Here is a 24696-nt window from a genome sequence, read left to right on the forward strand (position 1 = left end):
GAGGGAGAGAAGAAACGTGTGACTGTGTTTGAAAGCTTTCTGGTACCTTAGAATGAGTTGTTACAAGTCGTTACAAATACATAAGTGGGCGACGCACCGAACCGAGGCGGCCATGTTGCATCGCCATTTTTTACGTTGAGTGGCAGCGTGACCGTAGGTAACCACGGAAACTCAGCGGAGCTGTGGGCTCGGCCTGTTAAAACTGTCACCACTGTGTAGTGTGAGGAAGGACGGAGGCACCGATGTTGCATTCAGGTGCAGTCAGGCAGACGGCCGTCGGCAAACCAACCGGATGTCATTTTACTCCACCAGAGAAAGACGGTAAAACAATACAACATCACCATGACAACATATTGTCACGCCTGTATTGTTTTGCCTCGTGCTGGCGGACCACTTGTTTACATAGACGCTTGTTTATCCTGTTACATGCAGCGTCTGTTGTCTGTCTGACGTCTGCCCGATTTCACGTGAATGCAACATCAAGAATACGTTCAGATATGCAACCGCACCGCTAGATGGGGGGAATTCCTACATACTATACCTTTTAATGATGAATTCAGCTGCATTAAAGCTCCAGTTGGTAAGTTGACGAAAGTGAAAGTAAACTCCGCGACTTGGTCGGAAATTTCAAGACAATACTCCGTCAGGTCCCTTTATGAACCTCTGCCAAGCGCCCCACACACACACAGACACACACAAAGTAGCCATGAACGCACCCACAGAGAAAAAAAAAAAAAAAAAAAAGATGTACCGTATCCATAGCACGACGTGTAGGAGCGGCGATTGGCTGCTCCTCCTGCTCCCTCTACCTGACTGGTGGAGAATCGTCGGGCGCGGTGGATTTTGGCAAATACGATTACAGGCTGTAGGTGGAGCCAGAGGAGTTGGATTTTGTCCTAAATTACTCATTTAATGTCTGACCATCAGAATATAGTGACAATTCCAGCAAATATGACTGAATAATTGTTACCAACTGAAGCTTTAAGGATGGTGTCATATCCTGGATTGTGTTTTAAAGGTCAAGTGTTTTTTAATTCGAAATCTCTTATCAGAAAATAAATGATTTGGAAAAATAAAGTGAATGCAACACCTTCATCTTCAATAAGTCTCAGCCATTAGTATAAATAGCAGCAGTGGAGGGGTCAGTGAAACCAGTCCCACATGAACCTTCGATCACACAAACAAGAGACAGATAAAGTTCATCGGCCTCGGTGTTTGTCGTGTAGAACGTGACCGAAACTCACCTCTGTTTTTACATTCTCGTCCTGTTTATAAACTACTTCATTATTCTGCTGTTGGACCGGGTCCGAGTGGAGCCGGGCGGAGCCGGGAGAAGGTTGTGGAGGGATTTGATTTGATTGAGCAGGATTATCTGGCTGCTGTAGTGAATCTCTCTGGACACAGCTCAGTGCGACAGTGTTTTACCCTCCTGCAGGACCGACGGTGTTCAGGCTCCTCAGAGCAGCAACAATCCATTAATTCATAAAAAATCAATTGTTCAGTGTTTAAAATGCCAGAAGTAAAGACAGATCCCGTCTGAAATCACCAGAGCCTGAAGGGGTTTTTAAGAATAGATTATTCAGTCTGGCCCAAACCAAATGTTTTTTATCTGCACAGCTTTGCCAGCAGCCACGTTTGGCCTTTTCCTTGGTAAACGATGACTGAGATAGTTATTTGATTTAACTCGAGAGGCAATTTAACTTAAAACACCTCACATATGATCCAGTTTAGGCGTCCATCCATCCACTGAGCTCCAGAAACAAAGGACAAGTCTTTTTACATTCCAGATTTATTATAAAGATTATTGACTTAATCGATTATTTCTGCTCAAATATGTTGATGAAGCTGCACATGTGATACAGTGAGGAACAGAAACTCACTGTACAGCACTTCAGCCCAGAAAAGGTGAAAACAAAAGGGAGCTGGTCGCGGCCAGAAACCCCGGCCAGGCTCTCTGGTGAAGGATTACAGGTTTATTCTGCCAATGAAACTCGGCACATGCACGTTGGTGATTTACAACGGGCTGACAAAGCCAGTTTAGCCGGCGGTGTTTATTACTAATACCTGTCACAACAGCTTCGTCACCGAGTTTTAGGCAGCACGTGGACAGAGCAGCTCTCTCAGCCACGGGTTGAACCAACGCTGAGCTGGAAGTGTTTTCTCCTGTTTGTGCCGAAGAAGAACAGAAAACACGAACAAACTGTTCTGGAGTGTTTGTTTGTGTGGGCGAGATGAAGAAGTAAAACAAGTAGAAATAGCTGCAAGGCACTTGAAAGAAAACCAACCTCCTCCTCCAACTTTCTGTTGCTCCACATCACTCCTGTCACTGAGGATTTAAACTCAACGTCTTGACGGAGCGCAAATATCCGAAGTTACAGCTAAATAAAAATATAATAATCGTCTGACGGCCAGGAAATGTAGATTGAGGTCAAGTCCAAAAATCTAATCAGCCGTTCTCTGGCTCCTGGCCCGACTGTCAACTTAATTTCCACAGAGGGGGAAAAAAAATCTGTTCATGTTCACGTCAAGTTTTTTTCCCTGGAAGAGACACGAACAAAGGCTAAAAACAGAGACCAGACCAGAAACTTCAGAGAGGTACTGAGGTGGACGACCAAGAGTCTGTGTTTTCATGAGTAAACGAAGGCCGGAGAGAATAAAACCACATACTTACGTAGGTTTCCATAACAGGAAAACTACACAATTAACAGAAATCAGCTTTGAGTGATTATCACCTGAACAAATGGAAAAACTTTAAGCAGAATCACAGTAAAATCAAATCAAAAGTAAAGTTTGTTCAGATCTTCCACTTCAGGCAGAAAGAAAACAAGTGGCATCTATCAACCCATGTTAAATGTAGATGTGATTTCTTCCTTCATAGAAAAAACCTCCAAATTTGACTGTTTTTTCTTGTAAATTTGCAATTCTTCAACCCACAATGGCCCTAAAACACTGTTTTATAAATGTCATGTTTAGCTTTGAGTTAGTACATGGACCATTTATATTTGTACCAACTAATATCTTGATCACACTTTGAAGTATTTTAATGGATAAGGTCTTAACATAAGTGCTGAACACAGTCGTTGCTCCCAGAGGATAAACCCGCATTTTTTATCCAGTTGAATCAGGAGAAAACCCAAACCCATTGGCGGCTTTAGGATGAAACATCTCAACAGCTTTAGGATTGGTAGCCATGAGATCAAGTTGGGATATTCATTTTCTCCTGAGGATGAACTATGCTCATAAACACTAGTCTCTAGTGAACTGTCTTCACCTGTAGTGGCTGGATTGGCACAAGATGTTTGTTGCTCCCAGAGGATAAACCCCCATTTTCTATACAACCCAAACCCATTGGCAGCTTTTATTTTATTTAGGGGAGGAAACATCCCAACAACTTTAGGATTGGTATATATTATCTCCTGAGGATGGACTGTGGTGACTTTGTTGTTCATAAACTCTGGTCTCTAGTGAACTGTCTCCGCCTGTAGTGGCTGGATTGGCACAAAATGTTCATCGTCCTCAGAGGTTGAACCCCTCAGTGACGGTTTCTTCTAGGAATCAGGCTCTTGAGATTCACACATGTGGCTTTAAGGAGAAAACGACTCGACATAATCGTTTGGTTGTGTTGCCGTGAAATAAAAGTTGAGTTGTTCCTGTCGCCCTGAGGATGAACCGCAGGGACTTTGGAAATATTAAAGGAATAGTTCACCAAAAAATTAAATTCACCCTCATGCTGATGAATACTCTGGAGTAGTTTTTTATTCCTCAAAGTGCATCTGGAGACCCGGGAGGCCGGTTCCTAGTCCAACCAAAACTTTATATGAGAGTCAATAGCGCCCAACACAAAAACGTCCATAAAACTACACAAAAACCATTTAATATTCCTCCACACTGCTCGTCCACTGCAATCCAAGTGTCCTGAAGGGAGATAGTCCAGAGTTTACTGGAAACAATGTCATTATATAAAGTTTTCGTTGGACTACGAACCGGCCTCCCGGGTCTCCAGATGCACTTTGAGGAATAAAAAACTACTCTGGAGTATTCATCAGCATGAGGGTGAGTCAACAATGACTGAATTTCATTTTTTGGTGAACCATTCCTTCAAGATTTGTATGTTTCAATCAGTGGATCAATCAGCTTGGAGAAGAAGACGGAGGAGGAGAGGTAACGGTGAGGCTGTTTTATGTATGCGTCCCATATTCGGCGTCCCTCCCCGTGTCTGAATGACCTCACTGCCTTTCAGCCTTCATTGTTAGTTGAGGGGAAGTCGCTGGCTTGTGCTACAGGCCTGTAATGGATGCGTGCTGCTATTGTTGGCTTTGTTTGGCTGTTGACTGTTTTGGGGGCAGGTTTTTTTTTTCGTTCCACTGGGAGTTTCCCTGATGATCTACATTTAGCGCTCGGCTCCGCGGGGCTCTCGGAGCGCCGGCGTGGGCCCGCCGCTCTCCGAGCAGGTGTGTTTTAATGTTGATGAGATGTTTTGGCGGAGCTCCCAGGGCAGCGTTCTGGCCTTGAGGGGGATTTTTTGGCTGTGAATCAGGATTTTCACTTTTTTTTTTTTGTATGTGTGTGTATGTGTGTTTGTTTGAGTCTTTGCTTCTGCCAGGTGGCCGAGTGTTTATGAAGACTGTAGCTACGCCATCAGATATGAAGATTGGAAGGTTTGTTAGGAGAGATAAACTTTTTATTTTGGATTTTTCCAGATGAAGAGTCACGATTGTGTTTGCTGCAGGTCAGACAGAGGTTCAGCCTCACGTGTCGATGTCTCCGTCCCGTCCAAACAATGGATTTACTACGACCTGCAGCTTTGTATTTACAGTTTTAACTCTGCAGGAGATTTTTCTTTATCAATCAGTGAAGTTCTGGCTCAGACTGTTGACAGATAAACCTCATGGTTCAACCTTCACCTCCTCCACTGACTGACTGACTGACTGACTGACTGTATCTGTCTGGGTGTTGATGGATTAATACAAACGGTGTCGTCACAACCGATAAAGAGAGGAGGATAAAAGTTGAGCCAAACTGTGAATGAGCTGATTGCTGAAACATGTCAGTTGTTCATCGTTTGGCTGTTTTTTATCTACGTAGCCTGCACTTTTATACCAATCAGGACTCAGCAATTAGATAATTAATCTATGACTTAACACTTAAATTGTAAATAATAATATGCTGCCTTTCAGAGGATGTTTCAGACTTGAACCAGTAGTTATGAACTAAGAGGGACTTATGTGTTTACAAAAGCAAAGGTAAAAACGAACAAATGTGAAACAAAGATGTAGCTATATCAATTAAAGGAGTCAATCAATGGAATAATCTAGAATTAGAAATCAAACTGTGTAACACACTTAAAGCAGAACTATGCAGCTCGGCCGGAAATAGCTCGCTCCTTCGTTGGTTTCTCTTTTTTTCCCTCTCCGGAGCTCCCCCACAGTTCTGGTAGGCACATGTCACTGTCGTAAAAAAAAAAAAAAAAACTCGCCGCCGCCACCTCCTCCACCCCCCCTACACGTGCTTGTGTTTACTGCTGTTTGCTAAGCCCTGCTAACACCGAGCTAACGCTAACACGGCGCTAATGCTAACACGGAGCTAATGCTAACACCGAGCTAACGCTATGCTAACACGGAGCTAATGCTAACACGGCGCTAACGCTAATACAGCCACACACAGGCACAAAGACACAGACATACACACACAGGAATAAAGGTTCCAAAACGCGAAGGTGTGTGTGTGTGTGTCATGATGTATTACATTATCTTATAAAAGACCCATGGTGTGTGTATCTGTGTTAGCATTAGCTCCCTGTTAGCCACAAGCTGAACTTCATCAGTAAACATTTCATGTTTCCATGGTTTCCTCCGACTTTCCGAACTCAAACCAATCACGATTCGTGACATGCATGACGTCATATGCGTTCTTATCTCGTACTGCCGTAAAGCAGTTTCTCGCGATACTTCTATCCATTGACGAGATTTGTAACACCGAGACGGACGACTGATCTTGCAAGTGCGGTTTTCAGCCAGTGGGGGGGGTGAGCGCATTGGCCTAGACCCCATTCACTTCATAACAGGTCACTCAACCATCACAGTGACTCTGAGCCACAATAATTACAGCCCAAATCCTGCATAGTTCTGCTTTAACAGATTCAAAAACCTATTTAAAAATAATATTATTAATAAATATAAAAGTGAATTATAAAAACCGGTGGGCTCATAAACTGCTGTATGTAGAATATACAGGTTTTTTGTTCTGTTAAAATGTTTAAAATGAGTGAACTGAAAATGTTAATTTAAGAAGGGTAGTCAACCTTTTCGGTCAAAGTGCATTGTATTGCTTTTATGTATTGTTTTGTTTTGTATCTATACTTTTATTTTTTTCATTTTTTCATTTATTAGTTTATTTGAAATGGGACTCCACATATTCATGAACATACAAAAACAATTATTTGATGTAAATGCCAAAGGCACTGGCTCATAATCTGGAGTTGGTCCCCGGGCGCTGCACCGCGGCTGCCCACTGCTCCTCAGGGATGGGTTAAATGCAGAGAAAGAATTTCACTGTACTAGCTGTATATGTGACTAATAAAGTACCTTTACCTTTAGCTAGAAAGCTAGTTTCCATCCGTGGTCCCATGATACACAAACAAATAAAATTACATTCAGACATTTAAAACGATAGATAATAACCTACATAGGGTGTTGGCAACAATTACAATTAATTAATTAACAATTATACTTGTCTATTGTTCTTGTTTTTACAAGACCAAAATAAACCCACTGAACTAAAAAAAAAAGACTAAACATTTGTGATAAATGATGAATGGATTCAGTCAGAAACAAGTCAAACAATCTCAAGTTTCATAGATTTTCGAGTCTCTCGTTTGATTAATTGTAAATAAATGATGTAATTTGTCACAAGCAAAGTCAAAGCTGCGTTTAACACAAACAAGGTCATGATATTATTCAGTGATACAGTCACTCATGACAGAGGAAACCAGAGTGGATGAGTTTCTCCTCGATCTCTGACTGATCTGGATGAAGCCTTTACATCACAAACACTAGAAACACAGTCGCTCCATTCATCCCGTCGTCCGCTCACACTCACTCACTCACTCACTCACTCACTCATGTGATCATGGGATTTTTTTTTCCCTCTTTGTGATAAACTTCCTCTCCTGCTGCTCTCGGTCGTTTAAAACGCCGACACTTTTTCATTCTGCTCACATTCCTCCGGCCCACGACGAGACGAGTACATTCATGGTCATTCACTCTGAACGGACGGACGGCGTAGGTGGAGGTGTAGATGTGGATGTGATAAGAGGAGGAGGAGGAAGAGGAGGAAGAGGAGGAGGTGCTGGATGCCAGACATTTCTGTGGACTCTGCTGGAGTTTTTCCCCCGCAGGACGAGCCAAGAAGAAAAAACACTTGACAGAATATAAAACGTCAGGGTTTAATTAGGGGAAATTCAGCCGTTCATTTATTAAAGCGATGCATCATCTGTGTTTGTGAGGCGAAGCTGATTCATGAAGCGACGTCATCTCAGTCATTAAATAAAGTCTCAGCGCTCCCTGGTTGTCCTGTTTGTCCTGCTCGTCCCCGACTGTCTCAGCTCCATAACGTGACTCTGCTGCTTTTCATTCATGATGAAGCAGCAGATGTTGTTGTTGTTGTTGTTGTTGTTGTTGTTGATGCAACCGCTGCACATCTGAGGCCTGTACTGCGAAGGAGGCTCAACATACCTAGGCTTTGTGCTCAAGATGCAGCTCAACAAACCCTCAAGTCCGCAATCAGAGCTAAACGGTACTGTGACGGTGGTTATCAACTTAATTAGTCAAGTCCGGTTCTCAGCTTTGTGCTCTGCGCGCGTTCACATAAAAGGGGGCGTTTGACGTCATATTATTCTACTTCCGCACGAAATTGATCCACAACGGGCTGATTTCAGCCAAGAGCAGCAGGTTGTTTTAATGGAGAGAGTATGAGCGATATTAAAAAAAGCACGATCACAGCCTGAAGCAACAGTGTTGCTGCAAATATGACAAGAGAGGAGGCTGCTTTTAATTTTTCTGACAGCTCTTGCGCTACTTTTAAATATGAAGCTTTATCCATATAAACTAGAGCAACATCAACTGTCATTTTAAATTGTGTTATATTGTTATATTTCACTGATTGCAAATATAACGCAAGTGTGTGTTTTATTGGAAGCGAGGCTGAATAGGTTACAGTGAGGTTTTTTTTTAGGTGCTGTAGCTACAAGCAAATCTCATAAACAAAGACCTTTTTAAATGTGAAAACAGCGGAGACTTATTCAAGATTTGCGTTTGGGCAACACTGAAATATAACAGGCGACACATCGGAATTAATTTATTCACGGCCACATTAAGTGAAATTATTAACTTAACCGATTATCCATCTGATTATCTGTCCTGCTGCGAGCGAACAACTTCTATCAGTGGTGACTGACAGTAGGCTATAGCCTATAAAAGTAAAATATAGGCTATAGTCTAATATATAATGAGCTCCTGACGCTCAGCTCAACGGGTGAGGAGGCGGAGACTCAGCGGAGACGCTCAGAGAGAAAGTCAACAGCAGCGATCAGCTGATCTCTCCCTCCGTACAAACGCTCCGTTCTGATCCAGCTCCACTGGACTTTCAAAGTAAAGTTGACGCAGCTGTAAATGAGTTAAAATAGTGAAACAGCGGCGCTTTTATAGCCGGTTTTATGATTAAACTCTGAACATAACCTGGTCGGGACCAGGTTATGAGCTAAGCATAAGTTACCATGGTGATCTAGCCTCGTTAAAAGACAGCCACCTTCGCAGTACAGGAGAGGCTGGCTTTACACTCAACATACCTCACTAACCCACTAAACTGGCTTCGCAGTACAGGCCTCTGGATCCCAGCCAGCTGAATACTCTTGACTGTAAATGTTGTCTGATGTGGTTTCACTCTGGATTCAAACCAGTTTCTGTTTCTGAGCTGCAGATGTATAACAATCCAACCTCTGGTGAAACTTTAGTTGCATTTTTGTCATTTATTTATTTATTTATTTATTTAATTTTTTACATAAATTTGTATAGAGCAACTCAAAGACGATACGGGTACAGTAGAGGCCCCAGAGGTTCGATTCCTGGGTCAGTCCCCCTGAGTACTGAATAGTGTTTTTTGGCTGATATTAGATCATAATGTTGATTATGATTAAAGCAGAAGTAAGCGGAATATTTGTGTTAATATAAGTCTTAAATAGTTCTATCTTCCGACAGCAATCACTTCTATAGAGTGTTTGGTCTGAAACACGGGTCTGTCAGTCACTCTGCTCTGCTGTAAGCCGAGGAGAAAACTTTCCTTGTATCCTACAACCTTTATCCAATGAGGAGAGAGAACGGCATAAAGGGGCAGTCCTCTCTGTGTGTGCAGCCAAGGGATGCGCGTGAATGTGGTGACGTAGGGACGAGGGCGGGGGCTGCTAACTCCATCGGCTGACAGGAAGTTAGCCAAAACCACCGGATCACTTACTTCTGCTTTAATATTTTCCTCTGTTTTCATTCAATTCCAAAGAAAAAACAACAAAAAAAAGACATTTTTATGCAAATAGACTGAAATGTGGGAAAGTAAAATCAGAAGAATCAGAAGAGGCAGCAACATTCGTAAAAGTCAAAGGGAGCTTTCACAACCAAATCTACATGTGTGAAAACTCCTCTGGACCAAAGACCTGAAATCTGGTCCGGACCAACAGAGCTGGTCTTGGTCCGGATCAAACTAAACCACGGTTCAGACTTTCGCAGTGTGAGGACAGGGCGTCAGTGTCATCAACGGTTCTTGGCAAAGCAAGGCAAGGCATCTTTATTTAAATAGCGCATTTCATACCAAGGCAACTCAATGTGCTTTACATAAAGACAAAACATTTAAAAAGAACAGCATGAAAACAAACAATTTTTTAAAATGGATAAAAAAATGACATGAAAAGAGAAATGTTTTTAACCTGGATTGTTTTCACTTCTAATGTGGTGAAAACAGACATTTACAGTGACATAGTGAAGCTCTGACCTGCGGTGACATCATATGTAGAGATAAATGTTAAATAAAGGAGTTGTTGCTTTATTCCAGCAGATACTTGGTGCTGATTGAAGCTGGTGTGATGAGTGTGATGTGAGTCAGGATGAAGGAATGTGAGTGGAGCTGTGGCTCTGGCTTCCTGTCCAGATCTGGGAAGGTTTCCACAGGATTCCTTATTGATTGATATTTGTTTGTTTGCCAGAAAGAAAGTTTTTTTTTTAACTTTTTTTTAAATTTCCCCTGAGACGTTCCCAGATGCCGCTGCTCTCCCACTCCTCACATTCCTGGTTTAAAACAAAACAAAACAGGAAATATTTCAGCCATTTCTGTCTTCACCTGCTCCAGAGGAAACCAGGACTGTTTGCTGTTTGTGGTATTGATCAGTTGGTGGTTACCATGGCGCTGTAGCAGGGATGAATGGGGGGTTTATGGCCGTGCAGGGTGGAGCAGCGGTGGTGGTGGTGGCGTTGCCCTTGAGCGATAGCAGCGAGGCCTCTGCTGCGGCTGATAAGCTGCTCTGACACACAGTGGGAAAAGTTCGAGCTGCGTTGTTCGACTCTGTGCTGAATCAGCTGTAGAAGTCACATGACCTCGTCTTTCTGTGATATTTGTCTCCATGTTTTTAAATGAACAGCTGCTGCTTTGAATGTAGAGTACAGACAACTGGTAACCAATCTGCTCGATATTCAGTCAATCAATCAATCAGTTGTATCAAATATCCAAAGACTGTGATGTAAAGAGAGTTTTAAAGAGCCAATTGAATGAAACATGTATTTTCTGCCTTTAAAGGGACATTGTGAATCTTCTCCTGTTATCTATTCAGGAAAATCGATTATTTTGTCCAAAAGTCTGTTTTTCATTAACCAGTAATCCCCCCCATCAACAGACTGAAGTGTTCCTTTCAGCTCTGAATGAGCCGTTCATATCATTCATATCTCCATGGAGACGGTAAGCTCGGTGCTGCTGCCATGTGGTGTCGCCATGTTTTTACCTTCAGTGGCAGCGTGACGGTAGGAAACCACGGAAACTCAGCGGAGACACCAGACGGAGCTGTCGGCTCAGGTGGAGGTGGCGTCTGTGAAAAGTCACCGTGGTAACGCAGCTGAGGAGGAATGGAGCGTTACACTGATGCTGCATTCACCTGCAGTCGGGCAGACGGCCGTCGCTAACAAACCAGATGTCATTTTAGTCACAGAAGTCCAGAGAAAGCCGGTAAAACAATACGACATCGCCATGACAACATATTGTCACGTGTATTGTTTTGCCTCGTGCTGACGGACCACTTGTTTACATAGAGGCTTGTTTATGCCGTTACGTGCAGCGGCTGTTGTCCGTCTGCCGTCTGCCCGATTTCACGTGAATGCAACATCAAGAATACGTTCAGATATGCAACCGCACCGCTAGATGGGGGGAATTCCTACACATTATACCTTTAACACATATTTGGGTGTTCCACAATGCGAGAATTTACATTCTTTCACCCAATTTCACGTGAATGCAGCATGAAAAATACGACTGAGTTGCTTGCGATATACAACCACAACACTAGATGGGAGGAATTCCTACACAATGTACCTTTAAAATTGCTGAAGTATTGTGTTGAAGTCTAAAATAATTTTTGACGGGTCTTAATTTTCTACCTCGAATGCTCAATAAAATGTTCCTGCGACACTTCATTGTGCTTTATTCTTGTATTTACAACGACAAACAAAGCCAACACACAACTCAACCCAGTTTACTTTGCAAGTAATTTTGTGACTCTTCTTTTGTACGTTTTTGTTTGGTCTTACATTTCATTCATAATGATAGGGAAAAAGGTTAAAACAGACTAAATAAAAGATGTATAAAATAACGTGCACAAATATAAGAATTAAAATAAAACTCTGTGTAGTTCTCATCTGATCTCTCTCAGCCTTGTTGTCGTTGCTGCGTCTCTATGTAACTTTTCCACAGCCTCGCTCGTTGCTCGCTCGCTCACTCGCTAAGGCCTGGTTTCCATGGTAACAAAGACACAACAGAGAGAGAGAGAGAGAAAGACGGAGGGTTGTTGTGTGATGTTGCCGGCGAACAGATCCGGGACCAAGCGAGTCACACTGAGTCGTCGTGGCGGTGACTCACACACATCGTCACATTCCTCCAACGTTTCTGTGTCAGTTCAAACTGAACAATAAAGTTGTTTAGAGGATGAACAAAAGACCAGAAGCTTTTTTTAGTCTTGGAAACACAAGATGATGCTTAGATTGTTGAATCGAGCTGAAGCTTTTTTTTTAGTTTTTCCTTTTTGAGCTGTGTGAGCAGCAGCAGCCTGGTATTGATCCAGACTGAAGCCTTTTACAATCAATGTGACTGTATTGATTCCACGACTTTGACCTTTGTCTCAGTCCAGTGGTCACTCTCTGCTGCTGCTGCTGCTGCTGCTGCTTCAGGCTCAGTTTCACTTTTCATCTTTTATCAAATAGATATATTTTCCTGTGGTTTGCATGTTGTTGTTGTTGTGGTGGTTTTCTCTGGGTGTGAGAAGAGGAAACACCACCACACAGCAGAAGAAACCCTGTAGGTGATGGTGAAGCAGGATTTCTATATTGTCTATATTTAGTTTTTTAGGAAATCCTACAGACTCTTTAAAGGGGAATTGCTGTTTTTTTTACAATCTGGACCTTATTTCTAGCATAAAATATGATCATTTACTCACCCAGATAACTTTGGTGTCATTACAAGTCATTCTGACAGAATTAGCTCCAGCCGAGAGCCGCGTATATCCGTATAATGGAGTCTACAGGGCAGCAGAATGCAGCCTCTAAATAACACATTATCTACTCGCTCATATCAGCAATATTTATTTATGATAAACTAGTGCTATTCCCCTCTGAGTCCGGGGTTAGCTGTTATCAACATCTGGTGTCTGTAGGTTGACCTACTGACCTCTGACCTGGATGATGTCATCTCTGAGCGCTGCGGGGCGTGTTTACCTGAAAGTTGCTACCGCTAATGCTACGGTTCGTTTCTATTTACTTCAAGCAAGCCGACATGTTTGTAAAACTGTAAAACTAGATCTAATTCAAAGTTTCGCGGAGTCGAGACCCAAGTTGACGCTCGGTGTGTTCACGTCCAGTGCGTACGTGACCCTCCTACCTTCAGGTAGACGATACAGAGTCCCTCGCTGTAAACTCAACCAACTTCCATCAAATTTCTTAACGAGTTTGTGCAATAATTCTTATGGTTAATTTATGAGGTGTATGTATGTGCTATGTTATGGGATGTGTGCAGTGCTGTTATGTCTTGTGTTTGCTGGGTTGATATGGCTGAGGTGTATTGTTTTTTTTGTCATTGTGGCCATCAAGGCATTTATGGCGCAGCTACAGTGTCCAAGACAAATTTCCCTGAATTGGACAATAAAGTTTATCGTATCGTATCAGTCGGAAGCTCCCGTCTGTGTCATAAACACAGGAATATCAACTCTTGACTTGCTGTAGTGAAGTAAATAAACTTCTGGGTGCATGTTTGAGTCGCCATCTGACGCTGTCTGTGGAGAAACATTGCGGCTTTGAGGGCGGCTTTGCGGAACTTCAATCCGCTCCCATTCACCGCTGCCGTGGCTAGGGTTGTTCGGTATACCGGTACTAGAGTGGTACCGTGGTACCGTGGTAGAGTGGTAGAGTGGTAATTTGGTCTACGTATGAGAAACAATAGGTGTGTGTGTTTGAGTAAAATGAACGTTTGTGTTTCATTCTATAAACTACTGATAACAATTTCTCCCAAAAATTACAACTGGTCAAAATAACAAAAAAAGATGCAGTGTTTTCAGACCTCAAATAGTAATGCAAAGAAAACAAGTTGATATTCATTTTTAAACAGACCACTAATGTTTTAATTTAGGAAGAGTTCAGATTAATATAGATGGAAATTTAATCCTGCAGCAGCAGTGATTGTTTACTGATTTACTGATTATTGACTGATGCATATCTTATAGTTCTAAGATTTTCTATTAAAATAAAGCCAATAATGACATTTTTTGTGTTCTCTTTTGATTTGGAAAAGTATCGAAAAGTAGCGAAAAACATGTTGGTACCGATACCGGTATCAAAATGTTGGTATCGTGACAACACTAGCCGTGGCGATGCGGGGACAGACACAACTACCGCAAAACAGGAGCAATTAAACTGAAAATCTTCAGATTCCTTCTTTTAGACCTAAAATGTTAGAAAAATACAGCCCGAGTTTTGTTTTGTTAAGTTTATTTAGATCCCCATTAGCTTTTGCCACACAGCAGCTATTCTTCCTGGGGTCTTTTCATCATAATAAATGACAAATACAAACCATTAACACACAACACATTAATACATAAAAACAAAAATACATACAGAAAACACATACTCAATGCATACATATACAAAACATCCAAGACAAACACTTAACATATGTTACCCGCTCCTACATTGAATCACTACACAACAAGGATACCAGGAGGACCCAATTTACAAATATAGGCTACTAATGGTCAAAATTGCGATCAAAATAATAATCTCTTAGTTTCATTTTAAAACTAACCATGTTTCTTTGTTGTATAACATAATTTGGAAGTAAAGGGCATTCCACTCCTTCATAGCTCGATATAATACTGTACCTTGAGAGAGTGCCCTGGGTAAAATAAAATAACCTCCAGCAGCATGTCGAGTTGAATAATTATGTATTTTTGAACTAAAAGATAATTTTCTATACAAAATGTATGGTATTTTAGTTGTTATTATATTTCTAAGAAAAACCATCAACAAATATGACAATCTGTGCTTAACATCCAGTTGAATTTGCCCGGGATTGTCCTTTAATTCCCAGTGTGTGTTCATACAGGCTGCAGCTTGTGTTGTTGCTCTCTTCAGTAACAAGCTATTGTTTGTTTGTGTGTTTGTGCACATGATGATTCAGAGTGTGAGTCAGAGAGAGCGGAGAGAGTCACACAGATGTTTCCTAATTAAAGGGTTTCAGCTCAAAAAAAAAAAAAAAAAGCAGCCGTCAGATATTTTTAACCGGTGAATCTCTCGTCGTCGTCTCCCCCCACAGAGCTCGACGCAGGAGATCGGCGAGGAGGCCGAGGAGGACGCCGTCTTCACCATCACGCTGAGGAAGGTGCAGCTCCACCAGTCGGCCAGCAAGGGGCAGCGGTGGCTGGGCGTGGACACGGACGCGGCGCTCAGCCTCTACGAGACCTGCAAGGTGCGGACCATCAAGGCCGGCACGCTGGAGCGGCTGGTGGAGTACATGGTGTCGGCCTTCAGGGGAAAAGACTCCACATACGTCACCATCTTCCTCTGCACGTACCGATCCTTCGCCTCCACCAAGCAGGTGCTGGACCTGCTGCTCAACAGGTTAGTCTGAGCTCCTTCACAGTAAAGGTAGACTGTTAGAGCTCCTTCACAGTAAAGGTAGACTGTTAGAGCTCCTTCACAATAAAGGTAGACTGTTAGAGCTCCTTCAGAATAAAAGTAGACTGTTAGAGCTCCTTCACAGTAAAGGTAGACTGTTAGAGCTCCTTCACAATAAAGGTAGACTGTTAGAGCTCCTTCACAATAAAGGTAGACTGTTAGAGCTCCTTCAGAATAAAAGTAGACTGTTAGAGCTCCTTCACAATAAAAGTAGACTGTTAGAGCTCCTTCACAGTAAAGGTAGACTGTTAGAGCTCCTTCACAATAAAGGTAGACTGTTAGAGCTCCTTCAGAATAAAAGTAGACTGTTAGAGCTCCTTCACAGTAAAGGTAGACTGTTAGAGCTCCTTCACAATAAAGGTAGACTGTTAGAGCTCCTTCACAATAAAGGTAGACTGTTAGAGCTCCTTCAGAATAAAAGTAGACTGTTAGAGCTCCTTCACAATAAAAGTAGACTGTTAGAGCTCCTTCACAATAAAAGTAGACTGTTAGAGCTCCTTCACAATAAAGGTAGAGGTTTCTGTTAGAGCTCCTTCAGAATAAAGGTAGATGTTTGTGTTAGAGCTCCTTCAGAATAAAGGTAGACTGTTAGAGCTCCTTCACGATAAAGGTAGAGGTTTCTGTTAAAGTTCCTTCAGAATAAAGGTAGAGGTTTGTATTAAAGCTCCTTCAGAATAAAGGTAGATGTTTGTGTTAAAGCTCCTTCAGAATAAAGGTAGATGTTTGTATTAAAGCTCCTTCATAATAAAGGTAGACTGTTAGAGCTCCTTCAGAATAAAGGTAGAGGTTTGTGTTAAAGCTCCTTCAGAATAAAGGTTGAGGTTTGTGTTAGAGCTCCTTCAGAATAAAGGTAGAGGTTTCTATCAGAGCTCCTTCAGAATAAAGGTAGATGTTTCTGTTAGAGCTCCTTCACAATAAAAGTAGATGTTTCTGTTAGAGCTCCTTCAGAATAAAGGTAGATGTTTCTGTTAGAGCTCCTTCACAATAAAGGTAGACTGTTAGAGCTCCTTCACAATAAAGGTAGATGTTTCTGTTAGAGCTCCTTCAGAATAAAGGTAGATGTTTTATGTTAGAGCTCCTTCACAATAAAAGTAGACTGTTAGAGCTCCTTCACAATAAAGGTAGATGTTTGTGTTAGAGCTCCTTCAGAATAAAGGTTGATGTTTGTATTAAAGCTCCTTCAGAATAAAGGTTGAGGTTTGTGTTAAAGCTCCTTCAGAATAAAGGTAGATGTTTATGTTATAGCTCCTTCAGAATAAAGGTAGATGTTTGTATTAAAGCTCCTTCAGAATAAAGGTAGATGTTTATGTTAAAGCTCCTTCAGAATAAAGGTAGATGTTTATGTTATAGCTCCTTCAGAATAAAGGTAGATGTTTGTATTAAAGCTCCTTCAGAATAAAGGTAGAGGTTTCTGGTAGAGCTCGATCAGAATAAAGGTAGATGTTTGTATTAAAGCTCCATACAGTATAAAGGTAGATGTTTGTATTAAAGCTCCATACAGTATAAAGGTAGATGTTTGTGTTAAAGCTCCATACAGTATAAAGGTAGATGTTTGTGTTAAAGCTCCATACAGTATAAAGGTAGATGTTTGTGTTAAAGCTCCATACAGTATAAAGATGTTTGTGTTAAAGCTCCATACAGTATAAAGGTAGATGTTTGTGTTAAAGCTCCTTCAGAATAAAGGTAGATGTTTGTATTAAAGCTCCATACAGTATAAAGATGTTTGTGTTAAAGCTCCATACAGTATAAAGGTAGATGTTTGTATTAAAGCTCCATACAGTATAAAGATGTTTGTGTTATGTTTCTGTGTTTTCAGATATGCTAGACTCCAGAACTTGCCTGCAGCCACAGCACACAGAGTTTCCCAGGACGACTGCACCGAGCTCAGAAAGTGAGTCTGCTGCTGCTGCGACCTTCAGCGCCTCAGCTGCACTCGTTAATCACCACAAACACACTTCCCCTCCCTCCTCAGTGAGGGTCAAAGTGATGTCAAGAGAGGGAGAAGTTTTAGGGGGTTGTTTTTCTTCCTCGGACACCTGTAAGCCTGAGGAGGAGGAGGAGGAGGAGGAGGAGGAGGAGGAGGAGGAGGAGGGGGAGGAGGAGGAGGGGGAGGAGGAGGAGGAGGAGGGGGAGGAGGAGGATGAGGAGGAGGGGGAGGAAGAGGGGGAGGAAGAGGGGGATCGGGGTTGGAGGACACAGTTCATGAACTGATAAAGACACAATGAATCACTGAGGAAAGACTTTAACAGCTTCAGCACTGTTAGCTTTTTTTTTTAGCTTTATAACATTTAGACTTATAGATACTTTATTGATCCCAAAGGAAATTCAAGTATCCAGTAACACACATACATGTAATGTAATACAATATAACACATTATAATATAATATAGTATAATATAACATAATATAATGTAGCATAATGTAATGTAACATAATATAATGTAATAATAATATAACAGATTATATAATATAGTATAACGTAATATAATGTAATATAATATAACAATGTATATAGTATGATATAACATAATATGATATAATGTAATATAACAATGTAATATATTATAACAGATCATATAATATAATGTAATATAATATAATATAACAGATTATATAATATAATATAATATAATATAAGGTCATGGTAGAGCAAAATGAAATAGAGATAAAAAACATCCATATAAATGATGTACATCAACAATATGTTATGAGATAAAATACTAAAATTAGAATAAATAGAAGAAACTGTGCAAAATTAATTTTTTTCAACTGTTCTTGTAACAGATGTTGGAGCCGCTCAGTGTCACATGATCACATGACATCAAAACAAACAGGAAGCAAAGGGAAGGGTCACAGATATTGATCGGATATTGATATCGATCGGCGCCTACAGCAGCTGAATGCACCATTAAGAATCAATGGAAAATGTGCTTTGGAGTCGGATCATAAATGTCTGAGTGATGCAGTGATGCAGCGGTGGTCGTCATGGTGAATGATTTTAATTGGCTGCAGAATTAGAAAACGAGTTCCAGGACGGGTGATCAGACGTTTGAAGTCATTTCACAGGAGGTTAAAATACAGAGATTTGGCTCCAAAAATTAAACTTAATAATGAAAATGAGTTATTTTGATGTAACTTTTACATCATTAAAATTAATAAAGAATTAACAGAGACACAGACTGAAACTGGAAATTACATTTCTTTACTTTACTTTACTTTTTTTATTTATACATTATATAACCTGCATAAACAATGAAAATAATGAAATTATATCTCCCCCACAATCAATGTTACTGATAAATATTCAATTAAAATAATGTTGGTAGCCAGTAAAAAAGCTATTACAAGAAGATGGCTATCAAAAGAGTCCCCATCGAAAGAGGAGTGGATTGCAATTGTGAAAGAAATATATGACAAGGAAAAACTGACTTTCTCCTTTAACTTGTGCATGGACAAATTCACTACTGGAGGAAATGGACAGCTCATCTGGAATAAGTGGCCACTCATCACAACAGGACACAGTTAACATTTACTAATATAGATTGTGTTTTGTTTATGTACAGTGTCCCTTAATGTCATACTCAAAAAATAGAAAAGAAAAAAAGACAAATTTACATGGAAAAATGAAAAATACTGAATTAATAAAAGAAAGAATTCTTATTTAACAAGGGACATTGTGTAACTTCTCTTGTTATCTGTTCACGAAAATCGATTATTTGGTTCAAAAGTCTGTTTTTCATGAATCAGTAATCCCCCCATCACCAAACTGAAGTGTTCTGGTAAACTCTGAATTTGTTCATAGAGGAGGAATGGAGCTTTACACTGATGCTGCATTCACCTGCAGTCGGGCAGACGGCCGTCGGAAACAAACCAGATGTCATTTTAGTCACAGAAGTCGAGAGAAAGACGGTAAAACGTGGGTCAGGTAAACAATACCACATCGCCATGACAACATATTGTCACTTGTATTGTTTTGCCTCGTGCCGTTACGTGCAGCGGCTGTCGTCCGTCTGCCGTCTGCCCAATTTCACGTGAATGCAGCATGAAAAATACGACTGAGTTGCTTGTGATCTACAACCACAACGCTAGATGGGAGGAATTCCTACACAATGTACCTTTAAAAATGAACTTTTAAAACACTGTGTTTCTGTGTTTTACCTTCTGACCTTCCAACATCTCATCCGTGTGTGTGTGTGTGTGTGTGTGTGTGTGTGTGCAGCACGGTGTCGTCCATCCTGGGCGCCTGGTTGGACCAGTACTCGGAGGACTTCTGGAGCCCCCCCTCCTACGACTGTCTGCACCAGCTGCTGTCCTACCTCCACCTGCACTTCCCCGGCTCGGACCTGGAGCGCCGCGCACGCAACCTGCTGGCACACTTCCACCGCCGGCAGCAGTGTGAGCCCGATCCCGATGGTAGGAAGGCAGGACAGGACAGGGACGGGGACGGGGACGGGGATGGAAACAGGGTTGCCGGGGGCTACGGGGCTCAGGGAGGGGTCGTAGTGTTGAGGCTGAGGAGCAGGAAGTGTGTTCAGGTCGAGTTCAGGCTGAGGCAGCGATTTGAAAACGTCTCTCTCTCTCTCTTTCTCTGTGTGTGTGTGTGTGTGTGTGTCTGTGTGTGTGTTTGGGGGTGTGTGTTTCTGTGCCTGTGTGTGTGTGTGTGTGTGTGTGTGTGCGTGTGCAGGGGAACACATCGGCTGCCCTTTCGCCACACAGGAAGAGAGCGGCTTTGAGGACGAACTTCCTGCTTTCAGCTTCCTGTCCTTCGACCCCATCATGGTCGCAGAGCAGTTCACACTCATGGACGCGGTGAGGACGTTTCTCCTTATGATGATAATTATTAATGGATGAACTCTGTCATTTTATAGTTTTTATTTATTGTTTTGTCCATAAAGCAACTAAACCCAGTTTGTCTGCTTGAAAAATTACTAAAATTATGAATTAATCCTAAAATATCTGCATATTGTTTTTGTATTGATCAACTTATTGATTGATCTCTTTACTCTTTACAACAATAAAATGATGATATCAGGTTTTAAAACACTATTTTTTTTAAATTCTTTAATCGGCCTGCTGCTTTTAACCCTTTAACCATCAGGTACTCAGATGTTACAGCTCATTTTTCCAAAGTTTTTTTATGAATGAATATTTAGTTATGATTATTAAACGTTTTATTCTGTTTGCACAGATCTGAAAACCTGCAAATGAATTCTCAGTTAAAGTTCATTGTCATTAACATGTGAAGAACATGAAGGAATGAACAATGTGACTCAGGTCCAGCAGAATACAGGATGATAACATAATAATAAATCATTTAGATATAACTAATAACAGATAATAAAAATTGAAATAGAAATACACACAAAGTGAAAAGACGTAAAAAATCAGAGAAGTGCTGGAAAATAAACATGCAAAAATACTAGAAATTATAAAAGTATAATGAACTAACAAAAAAACAAGAAAATAATAATAAGTTTGTTATTATTATTTGTCGTCTGCTCCTTGAAACCAGGACCTGTTTAAGAAGGTGGTCCCGTACCACTGCCTGGGCGGCATCTGGTCTCAGCGGGACAAGAAGGGGAAGGAGCACCTGGCCCCGACCATCCGCGCCACCGTGGCCCAGTTCAACTCCGTCACCAACTGCGTCATCACCACCTGCCTCAGCAACCCGGCGCTCAAACCCAACCAGCGGGCGCGGCTGCTGGAGCGCTGGGTCGACGTCGCCCGGGTGAGAGACACCACGGCAACGCCATCGCCATCGCTACGTTTTGTTTAGTGTTGCACCGATACCGATACTAGTATCGGTAGGGGGCCCGATACCGGTATCGACGAGTAAAACAAATGAGGCACCGAGGCCATTTACTGATATGAACGCTGCGCCTTGTGTCTTCTCTCGCCCGACATTCACTGCTGTGTGATCACACGTGTTCAGTGCATGCCAAGCCAAGTAAGGATGTAAACAATTCAATTAATTGCAGTTAATCCTTTTCAAGGAGTTTTTTGTGAAATGTAAACAAGCAAAGCCGACATAAAGTAGCGGGATCTCTATTTAAATGTGTGCGCACCGCACTGAGCACCGCACTGAGCACACACAGGGGAGAGAGGAGGTGAGAAGAGACAACAACACTGTTACCTGCTGTATACTGGCCTCAGCCTGTACCATCGCTAACACACAGAGACCAGTGTGTAACGAGTCAAAAAGCCACCGTCACTGAGCTGCCAAACCGACGCTGTTCCGGTGTGTTTATCAAAGCTTGTTCGCCGTGCTCAGACACCGGTCGATTTGAGCTGCGTTCAGGCTGCATTAAAACTCCTCAGGCAGCTCAGTGACGGCGGCTTTTTGACTCGTTACACACTGGTCTGTGTTTTAGCGATGGTACAGGTATACAGCAGGTAACAGTGTTGTTGTCTCTTTTCACCTACTCTCTCCCTTGTGTGCTGTGTATGTCGGCGCGGTCGCTACCGGAGCTTAATTAAAAAAAAAAAAAAAAAAGCGCTCGTCGCGCTGCAGCTGAGAGCAGCGGAGTTTCCTCTGCTGCAGCTGATCAGCTGACATGTGGTCAAGACGAAGCTACAGACCTGTCACTGTCACAGGTGTCTCTCATCTCATCTCATTATTATAGGACTTCAACCTCAGCGCTCTGTCTTCAGACCTGTCCCTGAACATCACACATGGACAGCATGGAGTTGCCTGTGTGATTGGTTACTGAGTTTATTAATGTTTACATCAGGCTGAGTTCAACCAATCAGTTTATGCTACTGTTATTTATGTAGTTAAATACAGTAGTAGCCTAATCATCATAGTGTAGTGGCAGGAAAGACCATTTCATGTATCAAATCTATTGTGTTGGTCAAGTCAGAGGAAAAATGTTTGGGGTGTGTTTACTGTTCCTAAATGTAAAAATGCGTTACATTGGACCCTCGACATTATTTAAAGTTTAAATAACGTGTTACTTAAACATTTTTACCAGGTAGGCAATAAAAAAGTTCTACTGGATTATAGTATTAGAAGAAAAAAAGCTCTTATATATTTTTTTTTTTTCAAACGGTGTGGTATCAGTACGGTATCGGTATCGGCCGATACTGCACAGCCGGGTATCGGTGCAACACTAGTTTTGTTTTTACGTTCTGATTGAGGCGTTGATGTAGATGTTTTGTTTCTGACCGTGTCGCTGCTCGTGTTGCCTTCAGGAATGTCGGATCCTGAAGAACTTCTCCTCGCTGCGCGCCATCCTCTCCGCGCTGCAGTGCAACGCCATCCACCGCCTGAAGAGGACGTGGGAGGAGGTGTCACGGTGAGTCGTCGTCTTCTTCTTCCTCCTCTTCCTCCTCCTCTACTTCCTCTTGGGTTGTGTCCGAAATCACTCCCTCATTCCCTCCTCCCTACTCACTATATAGTGAATTCAATATAGTGGACTATATAGTGGACTCACTGGTCAAACAAAAAAACACTTTCGGACACTACTCCACCGCACAGTTAATGACGTATTACGTCGCCTAATTAAAACGTTCCGACCGCGATCGTAGCGGTCGGTGCAGGTACCATGGATACAACCATGGTAACGGCCGGTGTAGAAGAGTAAAGCAATATATTAAGCGGTAATATATATATATATATTTAAGCATCAAAGATGTTCAATCAAACCCACATAGTTTGAAACAACATTCAAAACACACACAGCCAGTGTCACAACTAAGCATAACGTCCGCTAGCTTAATGCTAACGTTAATGTAAAACACCATAGACGGGCTAACAGAAATTAGCCTCGCTATCCAGAGTCTGTGGTCAGTTTATAACACTTGTTAGGAAATTTGCTCCGACGTTTGTTGTGGGAGTCTGTGGAAGCCGTGACCGGACAACTCTGGCAGCCCGGACACATTTATTGAGGCTGCTGCACTACTTCATTTATTTGGTAGCTACTGGGCCGGTGTGTTAACGGCGTCGAGCCGTGAACGCAATGCATGATGGGATATCTTGCTCCGGTTAGTGACCATCGGATGCTCACTACATTTCGCGGTGAATTGTGGGATAGATTCAGTCACTATATAGTGAACATTAATAATCACTAAACATTCGGACACCACTACAACATGGCCTGGTCACTATATAGTGAATAGGGGGGGATTTCGGACACAGCCTTGTTCTTCTTCATCCTCTGACCTCTGACCTCTGACCACAGCGAGAGCTTCCGTACCTTCCGTGAGCTGTCGGAGATCTTCTCAGACGACAACAACTACTCGCTGAGCCGAGAGCTGCTGGTGAAGGTGAGAACATCCACGACTCACCAGTTTGTTTGTTTGGTTTCCGGGGAAACTAAAGAGTCGTATTATTATGGTATATCCATATTGTAGAACATCCTTACGATGTGATGATGTCATGTGTTCGTGCTGCTGAACCTCTGCAAAGTTGCACAACATGAGCTACAGGCGTCTCGCTGTAATCCACCAACCAGATGTCACATGGTTTCCAGCCTCGGTAATAAGATCTCAAACTGCATGGGATCTGCTTTAAAGGACAATTCTGTGCAAATTCAACTGGGGGGTGTATTTTCCTAACATTTTAGGTCTAAAAGAAGGAATGCGAAGATTTTCAGTTTAATCGCTCCTGTTTTGCGGTAGTTGTGTCTGTCCCCGCATCGCCATGGCAGCGATGAAAGGGAGCGGATTGAAGTTCTGCTGCTTAGGCTGTTTCCATCCCCCAAAGCCACAGACAGCGTCAGATGGCGACTCAAACATGCACCGAAAAGTTTATTTACTTTAAGCAAGTCGACATGTTTGTAAAACTAGATCTAATTCAAAGTCTCGTGCGAGACCCAAGTTCACGCTCGGTGTGTTCATGTGCAGTCGGAAGCTCCCGTTTGTGTCATAAACACAGGAATATCAACTCTTGACTTGCTTGAAGTAAATAGACTTCTGGGTGCATGTTTGAGTCGCCACCTGACGCTGTCTGTGCAGAAACATTGCGGCTTTGAGACACAACTACCGCAAAACAGGAGCAATTGAACTGAAAATCTTCAGATTCCTTCTTTTAGACCTAAGATGTTAGGAAAATACAGCCCCCAGTTGAATTTGCCCTGAATTGTCCTTTAAAAACAAGCCCACGACACCGCCACCCAACAGCCATCTACAGTATACGGGAAACCACAACTGTTTTCCTTCCCCAGAGAGGATTAAAAACTGCAGGTCAGACGCTCCTCGTAGCCGGCCATGTTTGTAAAGCCGACCGGTT

The 24696-nt window shown here is 42.0% G+C and overlaps 1 protein-coding gene and 1 long non-coding RNA gene across 7 annotated transcripts in view; one reads left to right on the plus strand and one right to left on the minus strand.

Moving 5' to 3' along the window:
* Positions 1–24696, plus strand: part of LOC146980889 (ral guanine nucleotide dissociation stimulator-like) — an 87507-nt gene that overhangs the window by 47768 nt on the left and 15043 nt on the right. For 5 of the 6 annotated variants that reach the window (XM_085785826.1, XM_085785825.1, XM_085785821.1 and 2 more), the window contains exons 2-8: positions 15106–15410; positions 17284–17358; positions 19687–19880; positions 20152–20276; positions 20980–21195; positions 22659–22762; positions 23648–23732. In XM_085785826.1, the coding sequence (XP_085641952.1) occupies positions 15106–15410; positions 17284–17358; positions 19687–19880; positions 20152–20276; positions 20980–21195; positions 22659–22762; positions 23648–23732 (1104 nt within the window). The remainder of the gene's footprint in view (positions 1–15105; positions 15411–17283; positions 17359–19686; positions 19881–20151; positions 20277–20979; positions 21196–22658; positions 22763–23647; positions 23733–24696) is intronic. The other variant, XM_085785823.1, reaches the window with a different exon arrangement.
* LOC146980890 (uncharacterized) overlaps positions 1–24696 on the minus strand; it is a 49438-nt gene that overhangs the window by 5763 nt on the left and 18979 nt on the right. The window lies entirely within an intron of this gene.

Source organism: Trachurus japonicus, chromosome 9, assembly GCF_045865225.1.
Source record: "Trachurus japonicus isolate A0001 chromosome 9, Traja_1.0".
Taxonomy (NCBI): Eukaryota; Metazoa; Chordata; class Actinopteri; order Carangiformes; family Carangidae; genus Trachurus; species Trachurus japonicus.